At 40.4% G+C, this 24,843-nt stretch overlaps 1 protein-coding gene across 1 annotated transcript in view; it reads right to left on the reverse strand.

Moving 5' to 3' along the window:
• Nucleotides 1-10,520: 10,520 nt before the first annotated feature.
• The window catches only part of mtmr14 (myotubularin related protein 14), a 44,084-nt gene continuing 29,761 nt past the window's right edge, over nt 10,521-24,843 (reverse strand). The window contains exons 14-19 of the mRNA XM_030420452.1: nt 24,689-24,759; nt 24,335-24,393; nt 23,112-23,244; nt 18,484-18,660; nt 16,105-16,308; nt 10,521-13,380 (exon numbers count right to left, since the gene is read on the reverse strand). Coding sequence (XP_030276312.1) covers nt 13,200-13,380; nt 16,105-16,308; nt 18,484-18,660; nt 23,112-23,244; nt 24,335-24,393; nt 24,689-24,759 — 825 coding nt within the window. The 3' untranslated portion in view covers nt 10,521-13,199. The remainder of the gene's footprint in view (nt 13,381-16,104; nt 16,309-18,483; nt 18,661-23,111; nt 23,245-24,334; nt 24,394-24,688; nt 24,760-24,843) is intronic.

Consider the following 24,843-nt stretch of genomic DNA (forward strand, 5'->3'; position numbering starts at 1 on the left):
TCATAGATAGATATGTAAGGTTTGCCAACTTGGCTACGTTTGTAGCTTGTATTAGCCCAATGCTAACGTTAGCTTCTTTGTGTGTTGTTTTTAGCCATGAGAATGGCTAATGAGTCGGCCCAATTTCCACTGGATACGGGTCCACTGCGTTGTGGCTCCGATCCGGTTTTGCTCCGCCTTCCAGCAATCCCCACCGGTTGCGGTTTGAGTCCGCCAGGGCGCAGTATGGTAGATAGATAGATAGAATTACTTTAATGATCCCAGACTGGGAAATTATTGTTTTGGTTATATTGTATTGTTTGGTTTAAACAATAGGTAGACAGCTGGCCTCACGAGTGTGCTAGTGTCAACATGGAGTGTTTTATTTAGAAAAGTAACCAGATGTAGTTTGTTATTTCGGCGCTTGACTTCCTGTCTGCTCCGTGCTAAATTCAGCTGAATTGCTTCATCTTGCTTCGGCATCGCCTTCTCCCTGCTGAATCCCACTGCCAGATGCACGTTCAAGTTTGTGGGGGCGTGGCTTTGGACAGCGCACTGACGGGGTGGGAAGGGGGGGTGGAACTTAGAGGAGGTGCCACTTTCAAATCTTGCTAGCTCTCTTGCTAGCTCTCCGGGATTGTAGACCCTAGCTTTAAATCGTTGAAAAAGCAGGTTTTGGACATGTGGTAACTTAACAAAGGAAAAGTGCAGCAGAAGTGGGCGGGGCCTATGTCAGAAAACCTAGCTCTATTTGGGAAATACATGAATATGATGTTTATAAATGTGTTCTTTTAAATGTGGAAGTTAAAGGCAAAAACGCATTTATGTCTGTTATAGTGCCATCTATTGGCCAAATTTGGCACAGAGCCTCTGGATGACATCAGGAACAATTGACTAAAGTTTGTTGTTGGAAGCATTTAGTTTGACTGAAATATGAAACAATGTGTGTTTTTAGCTAGCAAAAAAGATTGTTTGGTTATAACTAGCAGAAACATCTGGAGATTCTATGTGCAAAGTTTCAGGCAGATGACGCTTAAATTGTAGGAGGAGTTCGAAAAAGTAGGTTTGGCATATGTGGCAATTTAGTGAATGAAATGTGCAGCAGAAGTGGGCTTGTCCTATGTCAGAAAACTCAGCTCTGTTCAGGGAACATATGGATATAAGGTTTGTGAATGTGCTATTTAAGATCTGGAAGTTACAGGCAAAAATGCGATTGCATCCATTATAGAGCCACCTAGTGGCAATTTTTGGTATGGAAGAACTGTTTCCTATTCTATATGTACCATATACATTTTAAAGCTCTCTCTTGTGTTCATTGTTTATCTTCTAATAAGCCCACATTGACCAGTCATGACCACCTTCATGCAAGGGGCGTGGCCAATGCAAAGTGATTCAGCTCCATTCAGGGAATCTGGGTATGCAAGGTTTTTAGGCAAAAACGCGTTGGCCAAGGTTATAGCGCCCCCTGCAGGCGGATATATGTAGTTTTTTGTGTCTGAGGTACGTGCAGGTGTCTGGACCAACCCTCCAAATTGCACCCCCCTCCCTTGCATGGTTTAGACTGCAGCACCACTTTTAGAAAAATAAAGAGAAAAATAAGCTGCAAGCAGTGATGAACGGGCCCTCACAGGTCACGTGCGTCGGGGCATGCTGCCGTCAGGAAATGCTGCCGTCGGAGCTTGTTTACGCTAAAGTCAGAAAAACTCAGTGAACTGTGGCATGATTCCCCAGAGAAAGGCTGAGTCGATGGTCCGCCTCTGGAGCTGGCTGAAAAAAAAGGTCCACAGGTGGCATGATGCAATGAAATAGTTTCAGGAAGAAGCTGAAGGTATCATCCGCCAGTAGCCTTACAAACCCTCCAGCTTCCCGCACAGTGGTAAGCTAAAACTCCCCCGATGGTTTCAAAACACTGGATGATGTCACCTTTGTGCTCAAACAGTGTTCACAGCACAGATATGGATGTTTCATCTTACTGTGCTTGCTCTTGGGAGTCTGTGTGCCACCACTATCAAGTACACTGGTTCTTTTTGGCGATCTTATAAAATATCCAGAGAATCCACCCAGGTCAGAGAAGAACTGATTAACTAATGGGATGTGAGATGTCACCTGCTGCATGATGAAAACTGAAGATGAAGAAAGATGAATATTCAAAAAGCTGAAAAGGCAGAAAAGCGGAGAGGAAAGAGTTGTAATGTAATGGTTATTGCCAAAATATTCAAATATTGAGTCACAGGAGACATTGCTGAACTCTGTGATGTCTTTTTGTTATTTCTGTAGAGTGAAAAATGAGGATGCCAGAGCGAGAGACAAAACAGGTACTGTCTGCTCTCCTCGAGAAATTTAGGCTCAAAACTAACATTGCGGCTTATGGGGGAGTTGTTGGAGTGCTTGTTGCTCTAGGGCTTCCACATCCAAAACTGTAAGTCCTACATCTGAAATAAGACCATCAGCCGAAGGCCAACAAGATTTCCTATATGTCCATGCGTATATTGTCTATGAAGTGAAAGATGTTGGATCCAAATCAAGCTGAAGAGATTTTTTTCTCCAGATTTCTAGCTGCTTTCCATTCTAGTGATGATGTCACACACTCTAGCTCACACCCATTATAAAATCAGAAGACGGCCTAAAAATCCTTAAAGCTAAAACTGTGATGATTTCAAAACCGTAAAAGATTTTTAAAAGCTGAATACATGCTCAATAGTTCAACGTCTTCTGACTCTTGTGGAATGAAATGTGGAATGTTGTCTGTAGCTCAAAGTATGACACCCAAGAAGAGGTTGAAAGTCGATGACTTTTGAAGAAGATTTGAAGATTTTCCCATTTACTTTCCATTCATACTAATTAGACTGCGACCAGAGCACCACCTATTGGCCGATTTGCACCAAATTTTCCACAAAGCCTCATCAGGCCATACAACACAATGATGAACATTTATGTGATAATCAGACAGTCTTATGTAAAGATATGCAAGATTGTCTGTTTTCATCACAATATGCAGGAATTTGTTGTTTTATATTGTGTGAACACTTTTACATTGAAAATAGTGCCACCTGCTGGTCATTTTTGGTGTGAGAGTTACAAGGGCCATTCTATAGCTCCTCTATCAATTTCATTTACATAAGTGTTATGGTGTGGGCACAGTGCCAAATATCAAATTAAACGGCCACCAGAGCGCCACCTAGTGGCGGATCGGTAAACCCTTCGTCAGCTGTCCTCAGGAGGGCACTGACAATAATTGTACGAAGTTTCATGTTAATCCGATAAACGTTTGTGGAGATATAAGATACTTCAATTTAAAAAGCGCCACCTGGTGGTCATCGCCTAAAATTTTGCAGAGACCCTCAGGGGCTCATGTCAAAGTAGTATCCTAAGTTTCATGTCATCCAAACACACCATTGTCGAGATATGTTTGTTGTATTGTATAATGTATTATTTAATAACTTAAAAATTTAATTTTCTATTAAAAGTCTTTTGATAAATTTTGTCAGGAGGGTCCACCTGAAGCAGCCAGGTAGAACAGAGACAGCTGAACAGTTAGAATGGTCAGATAGCTGTCAACTTTTGTGTAGCAATCCGGTCACTGCGGCCACAATGTTTGATTTTCGCTGGCATTGTTTTTTGAAAGAGGTCTTGATGTCTCCATCTAAACCTATTGGCAAAATAAAGGATTATTTTTATAGGGTGGAATTCCAGCAGTGGGGATCACCACATGTTCACTGCCTCTTTTGGATAGAGAATGCCCCAATAATTGATAAAAATACAGATGAAGAGGTAGTTCAATTTATTGATTAGTATGTTACATGTGAATTACCAGCACAGGATGAAACATTATTGGACACTGTTACATCTGTGCAGCAACATTCAAAACGACATTCAAAATCTTGTAAAAAGAATAAAACTGTTTGTCGTTTCAATTTCCCTAACCTGCCGTCCGCAAAAACTTTTTTTCAGGTCAAGTCAGTGAAGAGGATGGCAAAAAATCTTGTAAATGTAAGGTAGACAAAGCACATAAATTGGACCACTGTGCATGCAAAAATGAGGGCCAGAAAAAAACAGAGATCATGAAAAAAGATATTGCAGTTGCCATTATGACAAAAATTAAAAAGGCTCTTTCAGATGAGAATGGCAGTTTTGAAAGTGTGAAACAGTTGTTTAGACATCTAGGATTAAATCAAAACATCTTTGAGGCTGCATATAATCATGTTGGCAGGAAGACGCATGTTGTTTTGAAGAGGTAGGCGAATGAGGTTTAGATCTATGAGTATAGCAAACCACTTTTTAAAATGCTGGAATGCTTATATTGACATCCAATATGTTGTCGATGCCTATGTTTGTGTAGTTTACTATATTTCTTACATCTCCAAGGCAGAAAAGGAGATGGGGTTGTTGTTAGGAAATGCTCAGAGGGAAGCAGCTAAAGATGGTAATAGTAGTGCTAAAGATGCATTGAAAAATTTAGGAAGTGTGTATTTACACAATAGGGATGTTTGTGCTCAAGAGGCGATGCATAGATGGACAAACATGCATCTTAAGGAGTGCTCTAGGAAAGTTGTGTTTGTGCCGGTAGGGGAGAATACTGTTAGAATGAGTTTGCGTTGAGTTTAAATGTGTTTAAAACAAAAGGCATTATCACATGGTCTTACCGATGAAGATATGTGGATGAGGAGTTCTGTTGACAGGTACAAGAATAGGCCAAAAGATGGTACATTTAATGACATTTGCGTCAGAGTATCGTGTTTTGAGTAAAAATGAAACGGCTGTCAATAGGGTTAAATTAGATAATGATTGCGGTTTTGTTGTGAAAAGAACACTTATGCAACCTACCGTTGTTCGTTTCGTGCGCTTTTCGGAGACTAAGAATCCGGAATTGTTCTATCAGAGCATTTTGCAGTTGTTCTTGCAGTATTGTAAAGACGGGCAGCTCAAACCGGCAGGGTTTGAGACGTTTGAGCAATTTTATAGACACGGTCGGGTGAGACTAGGTGATAAATTGCTACATTCAGTTAAAGCACTTGTTGATCTGAATAGATGCAAATTTGAAAGAGATGCAGAGGAGTTGGATGATATCCAAAATTCAATCGACAGTGATGGCGTTGTAGAAGATGCCTGGTGCGAGCTGTGCCCAGAGCAGGAGTTGGAGCGTTTAGAGTGTATAGAGGAACGTAGAGAGACAGAGCAGATAGTGGACGAACATGTAGATAGCATTCCAGATTTAGTGGCGAACAGTAAATATGTTGCACATTTGAAAAAGAGGAACAATGTCCTCTGCAGACGTGATGGTTTGGCTTTAGTTACGTCTCTGAATGAGACACAGATGTGTACTTTTTTATCAGATTAGGCAGTGGTGCTTAGATAGGGTAAATGGAGCAAAGCCAGATCCATTACATGTATTTATTACAGGCGGGGCAGGGATAGGTAAGAGCCATTTTATCAAGGCTATACAGTATGAGGCAGTGAGGTTTTTGTCGAAAGGGTGTTGTGATCCGGATGACATTCGCATTCTACTAACAGCTCCTACGGGGATAGCTGCACACAATTTAAATGTGGCTACTATTCACAATGCATTTAGCACTGGTAAAGATATATGCTTACCTTACACTCCACTGGGTGACGAGAAGCTGAATTCTTGACGTGCTAAATATGGTAGCTTGCAAATTTTGATAATAGATTAAATCTCCATGGTTGATCACAAACTATTGGCTTATATCCATGGAAGATTAAGAAAAATTAAGCAATCTGGTGACGATTCCCCATTTGGAAATGTTAGTGTAATTGCAGTTGGAGATTGCGGAATTAAAAACCGTTGTTCGTCAAAAGATCCTGTATTTGCAGAGTTGTTGAACAGAGTTAGAACTTGTTTAAAAGGTATCCCAATGTTGGATAGCGACATTGAAGTATTAAGACATTGTGAAACCGGCGAAGTCAGCTCAGCTTTGCACATATGTCCTACAAATTGACAGGTAAATGAGCATTATGTACAGCAGTTGTTTAAGAGTTGTCTGGATTATGTCGAGATAGAGACTCAAAATTATGTGAATAGTAAGAACACAGGCAAGCTCAAGTTGATAAGTGGACATCATTCCAGTAGTCCAGGCAAAGTAGCGTTTTACGACAGACTAATTGTAATAGAATTTTTTGCAGCTAAGATCATATCTATGAGGTGTCCAGAACAACATACTAAAAGTCCTAAGAAATCCTAGTTGAGGAAATATGTTAAATTCTCATCAATCCGACATGAGTGCGAATCATCCTACTGCCAATGGGTGATGGCAATGCTGCTTTTAGATTGGCCTCTAACCTGAAAACTGCCTGGCTTGGTAGTACGTGCCAGGGGTATAACCCCCCCCCCCACCAGTATAGTCTTCAGGGTCACAGAGGAACACAAAGCCTCCCCACCACGACAAGGTAGCAACAACAGGGGAGGGTTTTTTTTTTATATTTCTAAGTAATTATTGTCATAACTAACTTAAAATTGGTAGAATAAATCAGATGAGAAACTTTACTCTGTATAAATAAAAAATAGCAGGGGGCTGTCTGAGGCCCCTCTCACCCCTCACAATACATAATGGTTCAGTCCACCCTGCAGCTGCAGGAGCGGGAAAGATGCGCCTCCAAACAGCTTAAAAGCTGTCCACACCAGCCCGGTTAATTTTGCAACCATGAAGTTATGTTCCCGGTTTTACTGTTCTGTCCACATGCAACTGTGCTTTTGGAACACTGAAACCATGGTCGTTTGAAACCGGAGTCCAGGGTGAGGTTTTCGGCCGATTCAGGTTTCAGCGGTTGCGTGTGGATATATGGATAATGTGTGGATATGACATCGCAAATATTTCCATTGCTTACGTCAGAGCTGAGCACGTGCCTCTGTAAATATTGCACGCGCAGCAATGTAAACACAGAGTAACGACAGTTAGAAGGTGGTTAGAGGTTAACTATCTTCGCTTGATACCTTGGCTAATATGGACGTGACAAAGTTGTTGTTTATTGTCTTGCTGTTAGCTGTGTTCGGCTGTCATGTCCAGCTGCTCAACCTGATGCAACAACGGCGGTGCCTGGATGAGCAACGAAGGAGACTGCTTCTCTTGCTAGCAAACAAACGAGGCACCCTTGCAAGTCGCCATTGTTGTTTGTGTTTTGGTATTTGCCACGCTTCCCCTTTCCAGTTTTAAACTATTTTGAGTGGTTAAAACAGCCTTCCCGTTTTACCTTACATCCCCACCTATTGCTGTGGCATATGTATTACACGTATATTGCATCACTTGGTGGCGGATTTTACGGTTGCGTGCGAGTTATTCTCGGTTTTTTTTATTACACCACTTGTGTGGACATGGAATTTTATTTAACAAAACCTCGGTTGCAAAATAACCTGGTCTGGTGTGGACAGGACCTTAAGGAGCAGAGTGGCTGCTGCTCATTAACACGTCTTTACCCAAGAAAGCAAAATCAGGGAGCCTTAATCAAAGGGAAAGGGCAGAAAGGAAAGACAGCAAGGAGAGGGAAGACAACTCCTCACACATTTCTTTCAAAAGAAAGGTGAGCACAGTTCACAGCTAGCACAGTTTAAGAACAGTTAAAGCTAATAATAATGTCAGCAGCTGTAAAGATTGAAGGCAGTCAGACAGCATGAATCTAGTTTCTCAGTTTGAGCAGCAGCAGGTTCCTCATCCTCATCTCATCCCTCATTAAGTGCTGACTGAAAGTTATTATTACAAGTAATCATTTCACATTGAGCTCGCGGTAAAAACTGTTCAAATTTGGAGCGATATTTAGCTCCTTTCCCTGTAAGCTAGCATGACATGTTTGGTATCAGCGGATTCATTTCAATTTCAAGATTTCTATAATGCTATACAGTAATGTTAATGCCAGATGATCCACCATCATTTTCAGAGGGTTAAAACAGAGTTATAAAATGAAAATAGCCTATAATCCATATTTATTTCAGAATGATTTTCATGTATTAAAAACAGTTCTGAAATAAAAAGAGCATGTGGATGTGTGTATATATAATATAGTTCAAATTCAGCTATCACTACAATAGAATGTTTGGTCAGTAGTTTGGGACTCTCACCTTCTTGCTTTGCAGTAGCAATAGAGGAGAACATTTCTGGTGCATGCAAACTGTGTGACTCAATACAACTTTCAATACAATCAGAGAAATGTTTATATTTTATGGAAATCAGAAGATTAAATCGCAACAACCGTATAGCCTCATACATGTATTTATTCACCCCAGATCCAGTGCCACCACCTGTGAGTCTACAGTTGTGGAGATAAATTAGACCTGCATGCAGGACTACAAGGGAGACAGTGAGCAGTAACCACGTAACTGTGATGTTGTTCTTGTCACAAATATGGGAATGATTGTCAAAAATATCATTAAAATGCATAGTTTTATATAAAACGGCATAAAATTTTTTTTGCCGGCCTATACAAGGGCCTAATTAGATTTCTTTCATGGGGCCCAAAATCCCTGGCGGCGCCCCTGAGTGTATAGCTCATTTGCATATTAAAATTAATTCAAGAAACTTGTAATACAAAAAATGTTACTTTTCATGGGTACTTTCATTGTATAAAATTTTAATTTTGATAGGAGCAAAGGAAAAAAATAGCCCCATTGGGGTGTATTCTTGCCTGGCCTCATTATCACACGTCGGATTGATGAGAATTTAACATATTTCCTCAACTAGGATTTCTTAGGACTTTTAGTATGTTGTTCTGGACACCTCATAGAAATGATCTAAGCTGCAAAAAATTCTATTACAATTAATTCTATTTTTGGCTCCAAAATGAGTTACTTTGCCTGGACTAGCAGTACATGCACTACGGTAGCCCGGGAACTACAAGTACAGTATACTACAAGTTTATTACAGCCAAGTATTGACTTGCTCGTGTTATATATGTATGCACCACCAGGTGGCGTTGCAATTTAAAGAAATGCATTTTTCCCTGTAACTATTTTTCATTGCACATGCAAAAAGAGCACAAAAGGCTCATAGACACATGACCCTGACAGTCTGAGCGTCATCTATACAGACTTTGCACATACAATCTCCACATATGTCTGATCAAAAGTTATTAAAATATTTTTTTTGCACTTTAAGTCCAGTGACACACAAACACTTATATATGTAACATAGTTAAAAAGGTTCAGGTTAATTACGGCTAAATGGGACAACTAGGCCATCTGCTGTCACAATTTATACCTGCATTAGAGAATAACAGCGACGGATTATGGGTAATATTTAAAGTAGCAGAGGATCTACTGTAAAGGTAACGTGCCTAGTAATGTCTGTGGGCAATACCATGCCAAGTATCTTATGATTTGTGTAAAAGTTAAGTTGGTTGCATTTACTTGTATATTGTCTCCTGGTTTAATTTCGCCATGTTTTATTGCCAGTAAAACTAAGAGCTAAGGGTAACACGATGCTGTCTTTTCAGACAGGAGGTGCGCTGTTTGCCCACAAGATAAGACGACTGTACTGATTGATCTGTTGTTATAAATGCAAGTATGAAATGAAATGTCTTTGTTTTGTACCATTTCTTACATATGTTACATGAGCATATAAAAATGGGTAACAGTTCATTGTGAAATAATTGTATAGCGTACATTTGTTCTGTTTATGATAATTTTCTGTGCTACGTCCAACATGCCAACACCTCACCTCCGTAGCTCCTGACAAAAAGTTCTTCATGCTCCACAGGTTCTGTAACATTGGTTCACTTCTCACATATGCAAGACAAATGGATAACAGTGCGTTTAGAAAATGTAGGCCTACACATTAATCAACATAAATGCTTTTTTCCTTGTCACTCTCACTTTTTGTTGCAAAAATAGAAATATAATGAAACAGTGTGATTTAGTGAGTGACTCATAATGACTCGAATCCTTTAAAGGAACTGTATACCAGTTCTAGTCTGAAAAGTCGCTAAATCCAGCGAGAAAGCCGCCAAGTTGGCAACACTGGCTTTGATATCTTCATGTACTGAGAACGTGATAACCCTTCAGCCAATGTCAGCCTGTCTTTACCAAACTCTGGTTGTGACTTGTCCCTACCTTCCCTATGAAAACTTATGCCCTTGGTAAGCATAGATAGCTATGCTGTGGTGAAAAGATAGTTGCTTGCCATAACCAACTTTAAGTGGACTTGAAACTATGAAGGTTATAGGCATGCAGCTAACAAGGTATTTTGTTTGGTTTGTCTTTTACTTTATACGACGTCATTTCACATGCTGTGCATGGTATTGTTATGTAAAGTTCACATGATCTAACTTTTATTTTCTTAACAATGTGTGTTTGGTTTTCACTGTGGATTTGAGAGAAAACTTCAAATAAATCTTGTGTTCTAATTTAGTCAATTATGTTTCTGAAATGAAGTTTGTGCACTGCTCCCTTCAGTACCTTTATTCCAGCCATGATTTGACACTGAGAAAGTCCCTTTTTGACACTTTCACTTACCGTTCCTCAAACTTCCTGATGTCCCATTTCATGTGTTAAAGCAATATAATATGAACAGCAAAAAAATACATGAGCAAGTCACAAATTTGTTCAGACTTTTCATTTATTCACAATTGCCACCTGTTGCTTAGTTCGGCTTAAATTGTAGCCTATCACCTGCCAACAATGAATAAAACAAAAAGATAGAATTACTTAAAAATGCATCAACTGTACAAAGAAGAACACTCCTTGGATGAGTGCCATGCAGCATTTCAATAAAAGATTCTAAAATAAAAACTGATTTGTAAAACAATATAAAATCATATGCCGCACTTGAGATAAATGTGGAGGATGTCATGCAAAACCAGTGAGTGAAAAAGTGACAAACTGAGTGAGAAAGTTATTTGAGAAAATCTGAAATAACTCCGAATGAGAAATTTTTTGTAACAAACATTTTTCAGGCATTTGAAAATGTCCTGTGATTGGCTGTTAAAAAGCAACGGTAGAAATTATACCAAAATAACAACAAATCGTATGAAGATGAAATGAAATCTCCTCTTCAAAAAAGAATCTTAAAAACAAAGCTTGAGACCTGACAGGGTCATCAGGCCATGCCTGAAAGTCTCAAATAAAGCTGGACGGACTGTCATTTGTCTAGGGGTACAAAAATTCAACCTCTTTGACAGCCCAGGCAGAGAACTGATGCAGACATTCAAACAAATTCCTTACTGCATCAAGGATAAAGGGATAAGGACTCAGGTGACTTCAAAACATCCAAACTTCAAATTTTACCAGTTAAAAGAACAGTTCAACTTCTTGGGTCCTCTCTGAGAATGAGATTTGAATATTAATACCACTTTCATGTCAGCTAACCGAGCATAAAGACTAAAAGCAAGGGGAAACAGCTAGCCTCAACATCTTGCTTGCTGCACCCAAAGAAATCCTGAGTCGCTGCTCACAACCACCGGGCTAAAAGATAAAATAGTCTGTGTCAACAAGCTAAAAACCAACATATAAATAAGCAAGAGGTGTTTTTGAGCTAGTCAGATTAGCCACTTCCACCTTATTCTTTATGCCTATCTACACTAAACACCTTCCTGTTCTAGCTCTGTGCTGAACTGAGTCATGACTGATGACTATCTTCTTATTTCACACCATGAAAGAAAGTGAATACATTTTCCCCAAAACTCCTCCTAGATTTACTTCTGAAATTAATACAAATCCTCTTCAGACATGACAAATCCCATCTCATCAACTTATTAGAGGTGTGCATGACTCAACTGCTATATGTTACTGTCCAAGAAAAAAAATCTTACAGTCCTGCAACGAAATGATAAACAGGCAATGCAAAAGCTTTTTCACAAAGCTAATGCTGCTAATGCTCTGCAGATGCTTGTTGATGACAGTTTTGTCTGAAAACAAGCCAAGCTCTTCAAATGATTTAAATAATTTTAAAAAAAACACCTTAAACTGGACCAGAGGAAGTAGAGATCTGATCCAGTGTCACTGAAGATAAGAAAGGCACAACAAAAGGTCCTGAGGTACAGCAACTGACAAACACTAACAAGCTATCTTAACATAAAAACTGCATTCCCTGGAGAGGATGACTTGAACATGTGAATCCTGCTAAGAGTCACTCAGGTAGAAAAGTCCTGTGACCTGAAAGAAGGTGCACATGTTTCTCAACAATAGTTGTGGGATAACAGCTTGGCTGAACGTTCAGCACAGGCAGGCATCACATGGACATTGCTCAACCAGAGTCCAGTGAGAAAAACATTGAAAAGGCATTCGGTTCAGATTTGCTACCACAATCCTCAGTGCCTCTTGTGCTACCATGTCAGTGCTACTGAAGAAGGAGAAGAAATGTTTGGATATAGACTTCAAGTGGAGGATATGAAACATTAGACTGGCGAAGTGAAAAGATCGACACTTAAGCCTCTGGATTAAGACTTCCACAAAACTGTGAAGATCAGTCCCTGTAGACTTTAGACTGAAACTGAACCAGGACATAACATATCCACTTACTCAAACCGCTGAAACTTAATATTAGCTTCAGCTTAGGACTGCATTTTTTTGTCTGCAACAAGGAGGAAGGCTGACTAGACCGCCAGAAGGAATTATTATAGCAGCCAAAATCTTTCAAAAATTCAGTATCATCCTTTAAGCCTAGACTCCTCAGCGGTTAGCTTAAACAGCTAAGATATTCTGATTTCAATCAACAGTGCCGAATTAGGAACCAAAAACTGCCTGGTACTATTTCTGTCAGAACACATTAAGTGCTGTATTTATCTCATCTTCAAAATCCACCTGAATAAAATCATTATTTCTGCTTGGATCATTAAGAATAGCAGCACAAAAAAGAGCACTAAAAACAAATCTCTTCCTGTACATGGGACGGCCACTTTAGGGATTTTAAACATTATGAAAAGATCAAGGAAGAATTCTTGTTATCCTGTTTGAAACAGGTACACATCCCATGTTCTCAGCATTTTATATTTTATCCCTTTTTGATTCTGTGGCTGAAAGATTCCGTTCCCTGAATGTGACAGATTAACTCAATATGAAAGAAGTCCAGAGAAAAGCTGGAGAAGCACAGAAAAAATGACATCCTGGCTTATAAGGTTTGAAAACAAAATCAAAAGAAATTCATGAAAAAATAGAATGCTTCACCCCTGAACTGAACAGAGATGTTTGGCACTTTATCGTTCCAGATCAAAACATGTAGCATCAGCTGCGGATGGATGGATGGAAGCAGAACGAGGGTCTGAAGTCACATTAAGAGGGCTCAGACGATAGCATTGGTACCCCGGAGTCCTACTCCACGGGCAAACTGCTCCAGGAGGCCAGAGATGGCGCCAGAGGGGCTGGGTGCTGATGACTTTAGACCAACAGTGGAGCTGTAGGCTGCAAGGAAGACTTCCCGCACCGCCTCCAGACGAGCCTGACGCTCAGAGAGTAATGGACACCTACAGTCGAGAGAGGAAGGAGGGAGAGAGAGCACAATAAGAAGACAGGTAGAAGAAAGTTAGGGGGGGAATCTGATTTTTAAAGTGCTGTAAAACAATAAGAAGAAAAGGAAAAAAGTGTTTGTAAAGAAATCAGAGGAGAAAAGAACAGAATGATTAAGGCAAATACAGTTTCAATCAGCCCAAGTTGGGCAACAAGGTACTCCTGAATTGACCATCACATAGCTCACACCCTGCTCATCATAATCATCTCTCTGCTTCTCACTCTTCTTTCCAGTTTCTCTCATGCAGTCAGAATTAAGATAGAAAGATGCTGTCTGCATTTTCAGACTGCTAGCGATGCTGCCGGGACAGAATTAATTTGGCAGTCAGATCAAGCAAAAATTATGTTTCCCTGCTGTGTGCCTCGAGGACCTGGTGGATAACTCATCACCCCTGATCCTCCTCCTTGTCTATCACTCGGCTCAGTAGGGGGGCAGATATCAGAAACAAAAACTGCAGTTTTCCAACAGGAAACCACCTCTGCTGAGTGATGTTCATTTCTCTTACTTTATTTGTTTTTTAAAGTCTACTGATCAAGATATGCACTGATCTGGACACAGTAAGTGCTTTCTGTTGTACAAGCAATGTTTCTAAGCTCGTAGTTTTATCAATCACGTTTCTACTGCGCTATTTTTATATACACTACTCACAATAACTGAGGAATATTGTGAGAGACTCAGTGGATTTCATACATACGGTGTTTGTTTCACTTCAGAGAGTTTTGGGATAGGGAGGCAATTGTATTGGGGTGATAGACACACCTCATTTTTATTTTTCACGTAATGGTCTCACTGTGTACAGTGTGCCTTACATATTGGGGCCAATACCAAAAAACTAAAAGACAACCCTTTTCAATGTGGCATCAATTTCAACATTCTGTGGGTATAAAAAGCTGGTATTGTCAGTAAGTCATTCCAAGTTCATCATTCAAACAGCCATGAACACACAACGTCACTTAACGGACGAGCAGCGCCACCTGGCCATAGCGCGCCTTTGGGTCGGTAGCAGGCAGTCAGATGTTGCTCGTGAACTTGGTGTGTCTCAAAGTGTCATCAGCAGACTTGCATTAAGACACAGAACTACTGGCAGAGTTCATGACAGACCAGGAGTGGAGCCCAACGAGTGCCAGACCGCAACGATGACCAGTACCTAAGGACCTTTCACTCAGACATCGTTATGCAACTGCCACACATCTGCAGGCCCAGTTACGAGATGTGAGGGGTACTAGGGTTTCCAGACAAACCATTCGAAACCAACTCCACCGCTTTGGCTTGAATGCCAGACGACCGTTGCAGGTGACTCCACTGACACCAAGACACCGCCGTGAACGTTTGCAGTGGGCACAAGACCATGTGACCTGGACAATGCAGCAGTGGTCTACCGTCCTGTTCACTGATGAGTGTCGGGTCACCTTGCACAGAAATGATGGTCGTCAGCGTTGCTGGAGAAGGCGAGGTGAGCGATACGCCGAGGTCAACATGGTCCCCAGGGTTCCCTTTGGTGGAGGAGGTGCAACAGTCTGGGCAGGCATCACCAGTCAGCGCAAAACAGATTTGGTTATTGTAGATGGCTCAGTCACTGCACGTTCTTACCTCAGAGACATCATAGAACCCGTCATCATCCCCCAATTCCACCAGCACACCCCCAACTTTCTGTTCATGGATGATAATGCTCCACCACATCGTGCCAGAATTGTCACAGCTCGACTTCAGGAAGTCGGAGTGCCTCATATGGTATGACCAGCAATGTCCCCTGACCTGAACCCCATAGAGCACGTCTTGGACCAGCTGAAGCAGAGACTGGATGATCGTACCCCACCCCCACGTGACCTGGCAGAACTGCGTGTAGCACTTGTGGAGGAGTGGAACGCATTGCCTCAGAACAACATCATGAGGCTAGTGAGGAGCATGAGACGTCGCTGTCAAGCTGTCATTGCGGCAAATGGTGGAAACACCCGCTACTGACATTGTCAAATTTTGTTATTTGGGGCTATCCTTGTTATTGTCTAAATTTTTGGGGTAATAAATATTAAACTAATGAAAATGGTGTTTCTTCTCATTCATTATTAGTAATATCAAAGGGAACTTTTACTTATTTCATTAAAATTCAGACCAAATAGGAAAAGCTCTCATGTAAATAACAATATCCCTAACTTATTGTGTGTAGTGTATATTGGCTAACATATATGCCAACAATGAACACATGGAAGGGGCACAAAACAAAGATTGATGTGCTTTATGTCTGCAGTAATGTTAAACAGTTTCCTCAACCATTATAAGGCTTAGCTGCAGCCCCACCAAAGAATGAATGTCAGATAATTGTTGAGCACTGCAAGATTTTATGGTTGTACAAAGCTCCCTGTAGACTTTGTTAGTTTTATCATCAAGCATTTACTTTAATATGTGTACTTGCTTTTCAAATTTGGTGTTTGCAGATATAATAATGGTGTCAAATGCTGTCAAAACGTTTAGTTTTTTTTTTTATCAAAAAACATAAAGGAAAGAATCCCCCAACTGAAAACATGCACCTAAGCCATACAGATGGCTGGGAAGATCAACATTTGTGATATGGATTTGAATCACTGCCAAACACCCCTGAACTGAAACACCCGATTATTAAAGGACTGACAGACTTGTTTTCGTTAACAGAAAATCATACAGAGGGACGGCATATCATACTTACATTCGTCCACTGGGTCCTTCATCCTGGAAACTGAAGGGCAGTGGGGAGTCGTAGGCTGGAGCAACAGCAGACGAGGTGTTGACTGAAGCCAGAGGTAGTGGGAAGTGAGCGTGGTCATGGATGCTGCCACAGCCCGAAACTATCTGCCAACTCCCGTACTCTGTAGAGAGGGAGGAACCTGACCGAGTGTAGTCTGCTGCTAACCTGAGAGATGAATAAAAAAGAGAATTAACAGCTGGAACAGGTAGTCATATCTGGAACTAACTTACCAAGCATCCAGGTATACAAAGGTCTTCCTCACTGCATAATGAATTTTTTTTTGAGGGTTGAGCAGAACTGGATAAACTGTGTGTGATAGCGTGACTTTTCTGGAGAATTTTAGAAGCCAACTTGTGTTTTTCCAATTTTATGTGTGACACCAGAGCTTTCACACCAAGTGTGCCCAAGTTGAGGGTCCTCTTGCAGAGCGTACACTGTGCTTCAAATTCATTATTAGGTTTGGCTTTTTACCCTCTGAATGCTGGTTGTTCAAGCAAACACTTGTTAAATTTACACTTTCCCATAGTTGTAGCAGATTCCGCTGTTGAAGTCTTTCTGGAACTGAATAGTGTACGGCGATAAATTCCGACCAGGCTGTTGGCAAAATGCCACTTATGTTCTTGGTTACTTCAGAAAGAAGTACAACACAAGGAACTAACTGTGAATCTAAATAACACATATCCCACAAACAAAAAAAACAAAAAAAGGCGATGACGGAAGCGGTAAATGAACATACATAAGATGTATTTAGGACTTTTTAAGGCCTAAAATTGAGATTATCAAATTTTAGACTTTTTAAAACATTTCAAGACCCCACGGAAATCCTGTTATTTGTAAATAACAATACACTGCCACCCTGTTCATAATTACATGTTATTATTGTACAATATTACGTTTATATGTATATACGACTCTATTATATTTCTTACCTTTTTATTATATCGTTTGTTTTTTACTATTATTATTGTTTATTGTAATATTACTGTCCTTTGGTTGCTGTGGCAAAGAAATATCCCTGTTTGGGGGACAATAAAGGAATTCTGATTCTGATTCTGAAAAAGCTAGTTTGCAATGAATTATAAGCTGCTGGAAGACAGATGACAGTGTCCACAGCCAAGTGTGTTTTGCATCAACATTAGCTAAGAGGCTGCCGTGCAATAAAGAAGCCCTTGCTTCAGACACAGCCCCTTAAAGCTCGACTGAAGCTTGTTGCAGATCAAATGGCCAAAGAAAAAACCTTCTGGAGGAGAACTCTGTGGTCAGATGAATAAAAACTTGTTTGTTGAGTTGTTTGTTCACAATGAGCTGCAATATGTTTGGAGGCAAGAAGGTGAGGCCTTTCACCCCAAAAACACCACACCTACGATCAAGCATGGTGCTGGTAGTATTATGCTGTGGGGCTGTTTTGCTGCCAGTGGATCTGGTGCTCTCAGGAAGTAAATGGAATAATTAAGAAGGAGGATCATCTCCAAATTCTTCAGGAACACCTAAAATCATCAGCCAGAAGATTGGGTCTTGGGTACAGTTAGGTGTTCCAACAGAACAGTGATCCCAAACACACTTCAAAAGTGGTAAAGGAATAAATCAGGCTAGAATTGAGATTTTAGAATGGTCTTCCCAAAGTCCTGACTTGAACTCCATAAAGAACATGTAGACTGTGCTGAAGAAACAAGTCTGGGGTGGGAAGCCAACAAGTTTAGTTGAATTTTCTCAATTCTGTCAAGAGGAGTGGTTAAAAATTCAGCCAGAGGACTACCAGAAGCTTGCGGATGGCTTAATAGGGACATTTAACCAAATATTAGAATAACTGTATGTATATTTTTGATTCAGCAGATTTGGAAACTAGACCAGCTGTAAGAAGATTCATTGGCTATTGCTATATAGTTCTATATAATTCATATATTTAAAACTGTTTTTATGGCATAGTGCTGAGGATGAATTGAAGAGCCTCACAACCTGAGGAAGGACGCAGAAGAATGCTCTGTAGTCTTCTGGTATGGTTATTAAACAAAGTTTACTTTGAATGTTCATTTTACTTTGCTACTATTGCCATATCACATTTAAAAATCGTACATGTAGACATGTAAGCATCTGCAAACAGCTGTGTTTAAAATACAAAATAGTGTTGCATCGTTCTTTCACTCACTTTTAAAATAAATGCACATGCTGGACGAAACAAGATCTTTACCACATGTGGTGGTGCTTGTGCTATGCGGTGGTGAAAGCACCATGCTATGCGGTGATCATCCAAAATTTGCATTAATGAAGTTAATTGTGTGTAGAAAAACAAGATAGCATGCAAACTTAGACTGGATGATGGAGTTGTTTGATGTCACTCACCTTCTTCCAGGGACAGCCAGTGGACTGCTGCCAGTGCGTGTGACACTGTGTTCTGATTGGTTGGAGGAGGATGAGCTGGAAGACCTGGCCTCGTTGAGTGGATGGGAGAGATGCTCTTCCAGAGGATTCTGTTTATTCCAAACAACCATCTGAGGAGAGGAGGTGGTACCTTTTCTCCTGAGGGAAAGAAAACATCAACATCCACACAGCAGGAGGAGGAGGAAGACAAGGAGGAAGAGGAGGGGCACCGTTGCAGCATTAACAGCCTGTGATGTGATTGATGACATGATGTCTGTCTTCAATTATAATAAGAATATAATAAGAATAATCTTTAGTTATCATACAATGAACAGTGTTGTGAAACTGGATCTCTGCATCTGATGGATCACTGAGGAGCATTGGGCAGCCAACAACAGAGAAAGGTTGGTGCCTTGGTCAGGGGAACTGACCATAGAATTACCCATTAACATTCATTAATGTTTTGATGGTGAACACGGACGGCTCTGGCATGATGCAGTGTTGCCTGGCCAAAAGTAAAAATGAGTCTGGCTCATGTTGCCATGTTGCATTTCTCTTGTTTCTTTTGAGATGTCATTCTTCAACCCACCAATCTTGAAAGTAAAGTTCAAGTGCATTCCTGGACTTAAACAACATATTGCTACTACCCTGGAGTTTATATGTTATGAGCTTTTGCATGTGATTGTGGACACAGCTCCAGTACAGCTGTGGACCATCAGGTAATTTTGGGCTGTATTTAGGGCTTTGATATTGGTGAGTTGTATGTCAAGAAAAAGGTCTTTATGACCGAAACGTCATCTTTTTTAATAAATATTCAATGCAGACGTGAAAGTGTGAGTAGACATTGTGACTAGGCCACTTATTGACAGTGATAACTTCCCTTCATGGTAAGATGTTGTTCCATACTATCAGTGTTTCCCCTACCATTCTGTTGGAGGAGCGGCCCGCCCCGCCAACGCGGGCCCCCGCCTCCCTTGAAAAACGTGAAAGTCTTGACATTGATGTGCGCGCTTGTTTCTCTGCACACTGTCGGATGCTATTTACATTTTACACTTTTAATTCAAATAAGTTTACGTAGCTGCTACAGATGTTTATTTTCATCTATGAGACCTACATTTATCTTCCGAAATCCAGCCTGTGTTTAATCTCCAAAAAGCTGCAGGTAAATTAATCGGCTTGCGTTCTTCTACCGGTATGACGGTGAGGTTTTGACAGCAGATCACCTCAGCAGACCCGAGCTGGGCTGCTCCGCCGCTCCGCTACAGGTGCGGCTGGTCTGGACTTCTCCCACCACGTCGGAGCAAATGTGCAAACAAGCGTTATTTGGATAAACTGGCGGCACAACGGGGAACTAAACGGCTACTTTCTCACACGAAAAAGCTTTAAAACCTGATGTTATCGCGCTATAACGGAATTTAAAACAGAGTTACGGCGGTTTCAAGTTAGCCATAGAGAGGGGAGGTTCGCTTCCTGTTTATAAAATAAAAGCGCAAATACTATCCTTATGGTTTTCTTTATAATTAAAGGACAACGGGTGTTTTATTTTTATGAAAATGACCAGAAGTGCGTTACTTACTACAGCTGGCTTGGGTAGCGCCGAATTAATCGGAACAAAACTTTAAACAGCTGTTATTATTATGTGATGTAAGCCAGCGTGTATGATCCTTGCAAGATAGCAAGTCAGCTGGCCTTGTATTGATGGCTAACTTTTTAAATAGATTGTAATATATATATATATTAATGTTGTTCTGTTGTGTTGTGTTTTAATTCAATTAAATTGTTCTATTCATTACCTTGAGGTTTGAGGAGTCGCTAAATGTAAATTTTCAATGTAAAACATTTTCAGCCGACGAGGCCCCCTCCCGCATCCCGCGGATACCACCCCGCCAACAAAAAAACCTAGGGGAAACACTGACTATTATAAACAGCTGTGCAGTGTCTCCAACAAACTGATGAATCAGTTGCTCATATTTCAGTGTCTCACTGGCACCTGTAGCAGAGAACTCCTTCACCAAGTTTTCAGTCTGAGCCCTTACATACATGTTGTTCTGAGGGCTGGTGTTCATAGAAACCTACAATCTAAAACACACTGATTAAATATGAATGATAAACATGCATATATTGACTCTCCAAAACACATGATTAAACATTAAGAAAAGGAAAAAAGTCAGATAAGGTGTTAATTATCAGGAATTCCTATATGACATGGAGGCCTCCACGAAGTCCATTAATTCCCGAGGATGGTTATTCATACTATTATCTTATATCAAGGTCACTTGACAAAGAATAAAACAAATGACAAATTGTGTATTTTTTCATGTGATTTGTGATCAAAATATGAAGTTTCACAAGCAGTAACTCAATTTCCCTGGAAAAACCTGAGAGTTTGAATAATAGCTGAAAGTCATTACAGTCCCATCAGGTTCTCATGTGATGGAAACATTGTTCGCTACTCCAGTTAATACTGTAGGACGGACCTTAGATACTACTTAGCAACAGGAGATAAACTAGTCCACTCAGCTCATCAAATGCTTCCGCTCAACTGTTAGCCAGACAGCTCAAGTTACGCTAGAAACATTGTGTATGGTCAACAGACAGTAAATATTATATCAAAGCATGATTAAAAAAAAAAACCAAGACAAGCTATCGAGCCAGCCGTGTCACTGTCACCAAATAGAATGAAAAACCAACAAATGTTGAGTGAGAAATGAGTGTCTGGCAGGTTTTCGATTTACCAGACAAATATTTGAAATTCAAGTCAAATACCTATCTGAATTTATTGAGCTTAAAATGACATATGACGTGCAGGATATATAAGAATGATATCAAAGCCTGTCAATTTATAATCCTTTTTATTGAAAAGTATAGGCTGTATAAAATAAAATGTGTGCCCTCAATTGACTCACGTGCGCAACTTCTAAAATAAATATTGCACAATGCGCCCTTTTAACATGAACATAAGAAAACTGAAGGCCTGTTCTCAGATAAAATAATTTGCAAACAAAAAACACATCTAGACGGCAGAGCATGTGAGCGGAGCTGAGCGGCGAGTATTTCCGCTCCCCGCTTACGTGGGTGTTCGCTCCTTTGCTCCATCGCTCAAAGTCATACCAGACAGCTCCGCTCAAAGACCGCTCTCTGCTCACCTAAAATTTCATTCAGCTCCAGTGAAATCGCTCCACGCTCGCTCAAATTTAACAGAGGGAGCAATTCCTGACATGGCACCTATATGACCTGTCTGCTTGCTTTTCAAAATATTTTACAAACTCCATCCCTCAACGAATGACCTCTGATGTAGGCTAACCCTTAAAGGCACACATGAGTCTGGACTTGTGCATGCCCTAGACTCGTGGAGAGTGCTATCGGAACGGAATCAGAGCGAAACGGAACCAACGCTCTGGCCTTTGGATTAAAACCCGCTCTGATCTCCGACTATATTTCGCACGCTCCGCTCTGCTCACATGCCCTGCAGACGGTCTCATAACATTTTAACGCAGTGTGCAACCAGAAAAAAAAAGCTCTGCAGCGGCTCATATTTCTTTTTTTAAAAAGGCCGTTCGCGATATGCCTTTGAAATATATATGCAATAAAAACTCAATATAAACAAAATCCCTTGACATGTGTCAGGCTTTTTTATTTTTTATTTTTATTTTTTTTACTTTTTATGCATTTTCACTGCAGCGAAGAGTGCAGCAGCTGAATTAAAATCAAAAGTGTGCAGTGTCTCTCCACAACGTGCAATGCGCATCAGTCTTGTCACCTTGCTCTCCCCCAGGCGACTTCGCCGTGCGGATCATGCAGGCTATCTTGGCCAGTTTAGTCCACCTAGGTCTGATGAGAACTTTGCAGGCTGTTGAGAAGTTCAAGCCTTCATAACCGCGAAGCGCTGTCATTACAGCCTTGGCGTCTCGTTGCGCACAAGTGGCAGATGAGCGGGCCTGTTGCTGCCGCCGACTTGTCCTCACTTGTAATTTGTTTGCCAAAATGACCAATAATGGTTTGGATGGCTGATTCAGCATACTCCCGACGCTCTAAACAGACGGAGTGATAATTAATCATTACTTGGAGGGAATATTTTCACCAGACATTTTGACCGGCGGGGTCAAAAAATACCGGATTTCGTCAGATTTTACCAGTCAAAGTCCGGTAATTACCGGATAACGGAAACCCAGGTGATAAGTAAACACACATAAAGTCAGTTTACCAGCTTTTTAAAATCAAACAGGCTTACTCAACTTTTTATAAATAAGTTACCAACTTTTTTTTTTTATTTCCTGAAGCCCTTGAGTGTAGGCTTTTTGTAGCAGCTTGTGGGTTACAGAGCCACCCATTGGTGTTCATAGGATGATGCACTGAGGGACCACACTTTGGGTTGTAAATAAAATATTCAGATTTTTTTTTGTATTTAATTTATTTCAAGTGTTGAGCTTTCTGCAACCAGCTGATGCTTCTCATTTTAGATACAGGATATATCACGTTAATTTAGAATATTAAAGCTCCAGCAGTGTCCGTATATAAAAAAGTTAATTCACACCTTCCAGTGTTCAGCCAGACCGTGATACAACAGAGAAATAAATCCCTGACTCTGTGAGCCTGTGTGTGATACTGACCAGCTTGAGGCCTGGGGTTGGCTGGAAAACATGTCCACAGTATCGGTGGTGAGGCTGGAGGCACCGCCCGCCTCCTCAGTGATGAGGGAAAACTCGCTGCTCAAACTGGTCACACTGCCACGATCCCTTGACTCTGAAACAAAACAGACAGCAAGGCTGTTAGTTCCCATTACCAACTTGACAGGCATTTTTCAGTCACTGTTTTTTATTACTGTATTAGCCCTTTCCTCCAAAAGCACCTGATTTCTCATTTGTACATCACTTCCTTTTTGATCCTGACCCAGTGCTCCACATCTGCCCCTCACAAACACCATTTTCTCATAAGTCGTACCTTTTGGAGGCTTAAAGTCACAGCTAGACAAAAGGAGCAAGTTGGGCTGTTGTACTTCATTCAGGCCTGTCTGCATTAACAGCAGGTAAGTTTGTCCAGAGTTCACCAAAATTATCGCTGTTTTCAATGGTTTCAAAATTGAATACCAAATGCTAGTGGAACTGATTTGACTTAGAATAAGGGAAGTAAACCTCAGAAACATGATTTTGTTTAGATCTAGACAGATGAAAGAAATGCTGAGTAGAGAATTGCACTGAAATACAGAAGCCAGTGGAACAGAGGTGAGCCCAGACATGACTTCAGTATGTACATATGTACGTACATGCATACATACATACATACATACATACATACATACATACATACATACATACGTGTGTACCCCCTTCGCTATTATCACATTTAGTTATGTTGCATCCTTTGCTAAAATCATTTAAATAATTTCCCCCCTCACCAATCTATACTCAATACACCATAAAAGTGGAAACAGAATTTTAGATTCATTGCATTTTATTGATAAAAAAGGAAAAACTGAAATATCACATTGACATGAGAGAACCTTTGCTATGATACTTGAAATGAAGCTCAGGTGCCTCCCATTTGTTTACCTGTAGTAAATTCAATTGATTGGACATGATTTGAAAAAGACATGCATGTTTCCGCTCTGTTGTTATAGTGTATTGGGTGTAGATTGATGAGGGCATACAATTATTGAAATGATTTTAACAAAAGGCTGCAATGTGATAAAATCTGAAAAGGGTGAAGGCTTTCTGAATGCACTGAATAAATTATATCATATATAATATGTGATTGTCTAATGAGTCACAGCCATCAAAGGTCTAAGAGAGGTACCCTGTTTGTAGGCAGCAATATATGAGACACACTGACTCACTTAATTGGCAGAATTCCTCCACATTGAAATCACTGTCTTTGAAGTGGGAATTCTTCCTTCTGAAAACAAAAAAATTATGATGATGAAATCATCCGGAATCAGAGGAAGAGAAAGAATAAAAATTGACGCTTGCCTCCAGAAACCAGTCATTCAGTGAGTTAGTTATTTGCTGTATCAGTGTTACAGTGAACTTTAGCAACAGAAAGACACGTAGAAAGGTAATCCTAACTAGACAGAGACAGACAGAGAGACACAGAGACAGAAAGACAGACAGACAGACCAACAGGGAACAGAACAAAAAAAGAAAGATAACAGACATGTATAAAACATTATACGATGAATGGAGGAACTCACCTCAGTTTCTTTACAGCAGAGAACTTCTCTGAGACAATGTGCTTCAAAAAATTGAAGCAAAAAAAGAAAATCTAGAGAAAAACACATTTTTGATCAAAGCAGATACAAAGCCATCAAAGAAAAATGAGTGTACCCAGTAGGTTTCCTCATACATA

This window comes from Sparus aurata, chromosome 6, assembly GCF_900880675.1.
Source record: "Sparus aurata chromosome 6, fSpaAur1.1, whole genome shotgun sequence".
In the NCBI taxonomy this organism is placed as follows: Eukaryota; Metazoa; Chordata; class Actinopteri; order Spariformes; family Sparidae; genus Sparus; species Sparus aurata.